The sequence below is a fragment of the Gracilinanus agilis genome, chromosome 2 (genome assembly GCF_016433145.1).
Source record: "Gracilinanus agilis isolate LMUSP501 chromosome 2, AgileGrace, whole genome shotgun sequence".
Lineage (NCBI taxonomy): Eukaryota > Metazoa > Chordata > Mammalia > Didelphimorphia > Didelphidae > Gracilinanus > Gracilinanus agilis.
In genome coordinates, this window is record NC_058131.1 from 278,863,548 (window position 1) to 278,871,088 (window position 7,541).

General features: G+C 39.1%; 1 protein-coding gene across 1 annotated transcript in view; it reads left to right on the forward strand.

Annotated features, from left to right (window-relative positions):
• The first annotated feature begins 229 nt into the window (after window positions 1-229).
• DDX31 (DEAD-box helicase 31) overlaps window positions 230-7,541 on the forward strand; it is a 99,873-nt gene continuing 92,561 nt past the window's right edge. The window contains exon 1 of the mRNA XM_044663957.1: window positions 230-475. Within this exon, the coding sequence (XP_044519892.1) occupies window positions 368-475 (108 nt within the window). The 5' untranslated portion in view covers window positions 230-367. The remainder of the gene's footprint in view (window positions 476-7,541) is intronic.

The window sequence follows — 7,541 nt, forward strand, 5'->3', positions numbered from 1 at the left end:
TGTGTTACTCTCCTTGTTGTCTATATTTCTCAGATGCTTCAAGACACTCAGAAGCATTTAAATTTACTTGTTTGTTTCTTTGTTTAGCTCTGTCTCTTCCTAAACCTCTAGAGCAAAAAAAGAAAGGAAAGAGTGATAACCAAGGTATCCCAGTGACAATATCTAAGGGAAGTGTGCGAGGCAGCTATGCCGGGGTCCTTCCTCGTAATTCAGGACTGCACTCCTTCCCTCACGTGTGGGCTGGAGTAGTAGTGAAACTGATTACTGTGAAGTTACGTACTGGAGCCGCTGAGCAATAATTTCTTTGGGATTTAGAACCGCAGGCCCTTTCTTCCCCATAGCCCACCCACTCTGCCTTGTACAAGCTATGGCAACAGATGAAAGTTTACTTCTCAATATTTCCGAGGACTTCCCAGGTTTTCACCGCCCAGAGCACAAGAAGTTCTCCAGATCTGTAGGAGCCAAAGAGAGAAAGGTAAGGCTCTGTTCAGGATCTCTGAGTTTGTATATGTGATACCAAGAGATATGTTTTCTTTCTGTTCTGATTTGGTGATCGGGATTAATCTGTTAATATGCTTGACTCTTTATCATACCCCCTCTCCGTGTCTTGGTTTGTTTGTTAGTTTCTTTTTCATCTGGGCGGTACAGTGGAAAGAACGCTGGTTCAGGAGTTAGAGGGAAGGATCTTGTTCCTATCACAACTTTGGTGACTTGGGAAAATCAATTTGCTCCTCAGTTTCCTTATCTGTGAAATGAGGGGTTTGTATTACATAGCCTCTGAGGCTCCTTCAAGCTCTAGATTTATGATCCTATAAGTTACCTTAGTGGAGTTATCCAGAAAAAAATTAGATCTCAAGCAGGGTCTCAGCTGCCTATTTATAAAACGACACCATAAATTAGAGGTTATAGAATAATGGGATGTAAAAGACAAGGGATTTTATCCACCTTCTAGTCCAATTTCTACCTCATGCAGATGAAGAAACTAAGGACCTGTGAAGGGAAATAACTTGCCCAAAGTCACAATGTGAGTTAATGATATAATCAAAACTAAAACCGCCTCTTCTTCTTTTGACACTTTAGGCTTTTTCTATATCCTAACTTTTAGAACTTTAATTATATCAAGGTATCAGCCCTGAGATATATTCAAAATAGCTTGAGATTAACTTAGTTCTGTCAGAGCTGCAAGTTAAATAACTAAATAGTTCATACCTTTTATTTTATATGTGGGGAAACTTGGGCCTATAGTGGGGATGTGACTTGACTAAGGTCATGAAATCAGTAAGTGGGAAAGTAAAGACCTGAACCCATTTCTGACTCAAGTACAGAGTTTTTCCTCCATTCTACCACTCATGTGGATAAAATATAAGGAGCTTCAAAACGGAAATCTTTCCATTCTGCTACTGATCTGCAGTTTACCTTTGTGCAAGTAATTTTGAAACAGTTTCCACCTCTATTTTTTTCATTTGTGAAAAGGGAATGATTAAGTTTTATAGATTATCCACTCCTGGTATGACCTGGCTACATAAATTCATTTTTCAAGTGCTTCTGGGTGTGGTCACTTAGTCAACAAGTATGTTTTAGTGTTTACTTTGTGCCTGACTTTGTTCTAAGGCTGGGATACAAAAATCTGAGAAATATAGGAAGTTCCAAGTTTCAGGTAAAAGAAGAGTGTCCATTTGAAAGATAATGTAGTGACCTTGGTGATGATGTGAGCAAAGTATTTTTATATGCTGTCTTAATTCTAAACAGGTTAAGGCATCTAAGAGGTGCTTAACCATACTGGCCTCAACTTCCTCATTTAAAATGAGGTTGGGACTAAAATTTCAGTCCCTTTCAGCCCTAAGAGTTTATAATTCTAATAGGTGGGTAGATGAGGGGAATGCTGAAGATATAACATCTCAATTTTAGTTAAGTATTTGAGACAGTCTTTCATATTAAGACATTATCAATAAGATGATAAAATATGTCCTGGATTTTGCTGATAGTTATTGTTAATTTTTTTTTTAAACCCTTACCTTATGTCCTGGTGTCAATACTGTGTATTGGCTCCGAGGCAGAAGAGTGGTAAGAGTAGGCAATGGGGGTCAAGTGACTTGCCCAGGATCACACAGCTGGGAAGTGTCTGAGGTCAGATTTGAACCTAGGACCTCCTGTCTCTAGGCCTGACTCTCAATCCACTGAGCTACCCAGCTGCCCCCCCCCCCCCTTATTGTTCATTTTTATGTAACATTTTACAAAGTGCTTTCCTTATAGTCAATACTTTCCAGATCCCAGAGTTGTTAGTTCTCTCCCTTTCCCCAAATAATCCCATGTATACTTTGTCTGTTTACTTATATCTTCCCTGGCAGAATATTAACCCTTTGAAGGAAGGGACTAGTTTTTGTTTTATCTTTTATCCCAGTACCTAGGATAGTGTCTGACATCTAGTTGATGCTTAATAAATGCTTATTGGACTGGATTGGCAGTAGACCTGAGTTCTAGGCCTAATTCTGCTAGTATTTCTCATTGTAATACTGGGCAAATCACTTCTCATGTGTTGGTCTCAGCTTCCTAATTCATAATGCGAGGAGATTGAACTAGATTATCCTTAAATTGTCTTACAATATGTATTTCTATAATTTTATTTTTAAACTTGTTTTGTATGGGCTCCTGAGATATACTCCTATAATAATAACAAAGATTTACAATTGATTTAAAGTTTGCAAAGTGCTTAAATATATTATCGCATTTGATTTTTTGAGTAACACTGATGAGTTAGTTGGGTGTTATTATTATCCTCACTTTACAGATGAGGAAACAGATTGAAAAGTTAAATGTCTTGCCCAGGAGAGCAATAGTAAGTAATTGAATCAGGATTTGAAATCAAGACCAACAAATCATGCTACCTAATTGTCTCAAGATGTATCACACTTTAGTGTTTATATATCACTTTACATAAATTATCTCATCTTCACAATAACACTGAGGTAGGTGCTAATTTATTCCCATTTTGTAGATGAAGAAACTGAGACTATAAGGTTATCTTATAAAACAGTAAGTCTGGGCAGCTGGGCAGCATGGTGGATAGAGTGCTGGACCTGGAGTCAGGAAGAGCTCCAAGTCAGGCCTCAGATACTTATTAGCTGTGTAACCCCTAGGCAAGTCACTTAACCCTGTGGCCTTGATTTCCTCATCTGTAAAATGAACTGGAGAAGAAAATGGCAAAGATATCCCATTATCTTTGCCAAAAACCCAAAAGGGGTCATGAAAGAATCAGGTAAGACTAAAAATGCCTAAACAACATTAATAGTTTACATTCTTCAACTAGTTTAACAGCCTGGGGAGGGGGGTGGCAGGCAGTGGAACTTTTAGGGCAGTTAGATGACTCAGTGGATAAAGAGAACCAGACCTGGAGACTGGAGGTCCTGGGTTCAAATATGACCCCAGACATTTCCTAACTGTGTGACCCTAGGCAAGTCACTTAACCCAATTGCCTTGCCCTTATCACTCTTCTGCCTTGGAACCAATACTTAGTACTGATTTCTAAGACAGGAGGAAAGGTTTTTTAAAATAAAAAATAAAATAAAATAAAACAAGAAATCTGTTAAGTAGGTAATGCAAGTGATCATTTATATATTTATTCAATAAGCATTTATTAAGTATATATTTGTGCTTAGTACTGGAGTTACAAAGACAAAAACTGCCCCTTCCTTAAGGGACTTAAATTCTCCTGAAGGAGAGGCAGAAGCTATTTATGTACCTAAGTAAATGCAGAGTATGTATAAATAAAATGAAAGTAACATGGTAGAAGACCTCTGATAACTGAGGAGGATGAGAGATGAGGAAAAGCCTCTTCTAAGCAGTAGCAACTGAGCTTTGCTAAGGATTAGAAAAAATTATTGCTATCTTTTGTTTTTACATCACCATCATTTCCAAATATATGCCTTTCCCCAGAGAACTATCCCTTGTAACAAAGAATAAAAAAGAAAAAGAGAGGGGGAAAGCATTGAGGCCAAATCTCCCTAGCCTGACAACTAAACCTGAAAGGGTAAGGAGGTTCTACACTCATCCTCCACTCCCCAAAGAAGGGAGGATGATGCTTGTTCTTTCTTCTTTAGGACCAAACTTGATCCATTGTAATTACACACAGTGTTCAGACTGATGTAATAAACTAATCAATCAGTCAACAAACTTTTATTAAGCATCCCCTGACTACCTCAGCCTGACACACAGGGTGCGCTTAATAAAAATTTATTGATTGGTTGGGTCTGGAGGCAGGAAGACCTAAGTTCCTTCTGGCCTTAAACACTTACTAGCCCTGTTACCCTGGGCAAGTCACAACCTCTATTTGCCTTTATCTACTGGAAAAGGAAAGACAAACCACCCCAGTATCTTTGCCAAGAAAACTCTAAATGGAGTCATGAAGTGTCAGACATAGGCACAACTGAACAACATTTTGTTAAGCCAGGGCAGCACAAGACAGCCCTCAGCTTAGAACCTGATAGGGAGACAGCATGCAAACAAATACATAAGAGCACGCTATATTCAGAATAAATAGGAAAGAATTAACAAAGAGAAGACACTAGAACTGAAAGGGACTGGAATTTTAGTTGAGACTTAAAGGAAGCCAGGATAATCAATAGGCAAAGATGAGGAGGAGAGTATTTCCAGCATGAAGGACAAGCAGAGAAAGTGGCCACACCTGAGACACGGAATGCCGTATTTGAGGAGCGGCCAGGAGGCCAGTGTCCCTGGGGAATGAAGTATAAGGATGCCCTTTGGCATTCTGCAGAAGTAAGGAAAGGCAGGCAGTGGGGAAGGGCTGGGGAAAAGATAATGACTTCTGCTTTGGACATGTCGAATTGAAGATATCTGCTAGACATCTTGCTTGAGATGCCTGATGGGCAGGTGGAAATACAAGACTGGAGGTCCGAAGAGAGGCAGGAGGCCGTATGGGATAGATTTGAGCACTGTCAGCATAGAGGTGGTGGTTACATCCATGAGAGTCGATGACATCATCTAGTGAAGTAGTAGAGAAGGAAAAGAGAAGGTAGAAGACAGAACTCTGTAGGACCCCTACACGTTAGAGGGCACCATCTGGAAGAAGATCCAGCAAAGGAGACTGAGAAACAATGAGAGAGGTAGGAGGAGGACCAAAAGGCAGTGGTGCCCTGAAAACCTAGACAGAAGCCATTGTCAAAGAGGAAGGGTCATCGGTGCAGAGGGTTCAAAGGAGACTACAGAGTGAGAAAAATAGAGAAGAGATTGAAGAGGGGAGAGACATTGGTTACAGGAAGACCAATCAAGTTATTTCAGTAAGAAGTAATAAGGGCATGGATTAGGCTGGTGGCCATGTGAATAGAGAGAAGGGGACAAATTGAGAGGTAGTGTTGAGGGAAAATGATCAGATTTTTGACAAATAATGAGATATTATAGCATGAGGGAGAATAAAGAGTAATGGATAATTCCAAGTTTGTAAACCTGGGTGTCTTGAAGGATGATAGGATGCTTGTCAAAAGCAGGGAAGTTTGGAAAAGGGGGTGGGTTCAGGGGTAAAAATAATGTCATCTGTCTGGGGCATGTTGCGTTGAGATGCCTATGGTGGGTACATTTAGTGACAAAGCTACAAAACTCCAGGCTAGTGAACCAGGACCAAGATTGGATTTGGTTAAAGATCTGGGACTCATGTGCATAGGCATGATGATCGAATCCACGAGAACTGATAATATCCCCAGTAGAGGGTGTACAGAGAGAAAAGAGCCCAGAGCAAAGCCTCAGAGGACAGAGGTAATCAGGAGGTAGTAAAGATAGGGTTCGTTGTTGAGTATCCTTTGCAAAAAGTTATTTGTCTGTATTAATACTATCACCAAGAATGTCCTTGGTTTTTGCATGGATGACCCTCATAACAATTTTGTACAAATGGGAAACTAAGCATAATGTTTACAGTTATTATTTTTTCTGTGGAGGGGAGGAAGAGAGGGTCACCTTTTGGAATCAGTTGGATCGAAGGTCCATATTTTATTATGTGATATAATATGAGGTTATGTTGTTATTATATATGAAAATAAATACTTTTGCTCTGTTAAGTGCCATTTCTTCTTCCTCTGTGAGCACCTCAGGAACCGTGAATTTAGGATTGAAGTGTGATGATATGATTATCCTTGATGGAGAAAATGGCTTATAAGAATTTTTGTAGCTGTTTTCCATTTTTCTTTAGTTTGTAAGTCCTCTTTTGATATTTATTTCTGAATGCTCTTGGGATGACTTTACATATTTAGATATCTTGACAAGCTTTCTTTAGTCTGGTTTTATCCTTTACAATTCTTTCTTTTTTTAATTTTTTAAACATTTATTAATATTCATTTTTAACATGGTTACATGATTCATGCTCCCACTTTCCCCTTCACCCCCTGCACACTCCCTACCCATGGCCCATGCACATTTCCACTGGTTTTAACACGTGTTATTGATCAAGACCTATTTCCAAATTATTGATATTGGTGTGATAGTTTCGAGTCTACATCCCCAGTCATGTCCTCCTCAGCCCATGTGTTCAAGCAGTTGTTTTTCTTATATCCTCTCCTGAAGTCCTTCCTCTGAATGTGGGTAGCGTTCTTTACCATAAATCCCTCAGCGCTGTCCTGTGTCATTGCATTGCTGCTGGTACAGAAGTCCTTTACATTTGATTTTGCCATAGTATATCAGTCTCTGTGTACAATGTTCTTCTGGCTCTGCTCCTTTCGCTCTGCATCAGTTCCTGGAGATCTCTCCAGTTCACATGGAATTCCTCCAGTTCATTATTCCTTTGAGCACAATAGTATTCCATCACCAGCATATACCACAATTTGTTCAGCCATTCCCCAATTGAAGGACATACCCTCCTTTTCCAGTTTTTTGCCACCACAAAAAGCACAACTATAAATATTTTCGTACAAGTCTGTTTATCTATGATCTCTTTGGGGTACAAACCCAACAATGGTATGGCTGGATCAAAGAGCAGGCATTTTTTTATAGCCCTTTGGGCATAATTCCAAATTGCCAGCCAGAATGGTTGGATCACTTCACAACTGCACCAGCAATGCATTAATGTCCCAATTTAGCCACATCCCCTCCAGCATTCATTACTCTCCCCTGCTATCATTTTAGCCAATCTGCTAGGTGTGAGGTGATACCTCAAAGTTGTTTTGATTTGCATTTCTCTAATAATTAGAGATTTAGAACACTTTCTCATGTGCTTATTGATACTTTTGATTTCTTTACCTGAAAATTGCCTATGCATGTCTCTTGCTCATTTATCAATTGGGGAATGGCTTGATTTTTTATACAATTGATTTAACTCCTTATATATTTGAGTAATTAGACCCCTGTCAGAGTTTTTTGTTATAAAGATTTTTTCCCAATTTGTTGTTTCCCTTCTGATTTTGACTACATTGTTTTTGTTTGTACAAAAGCTTTTTAGTTTAGTATAATCAAAACCATTTAATTTACATTTTGTAATTTTCTCTAACTCTTGCTTGGTTTTAAAGTCTTTCCTTTCCCAGAGATCTGACAAGTATACTATT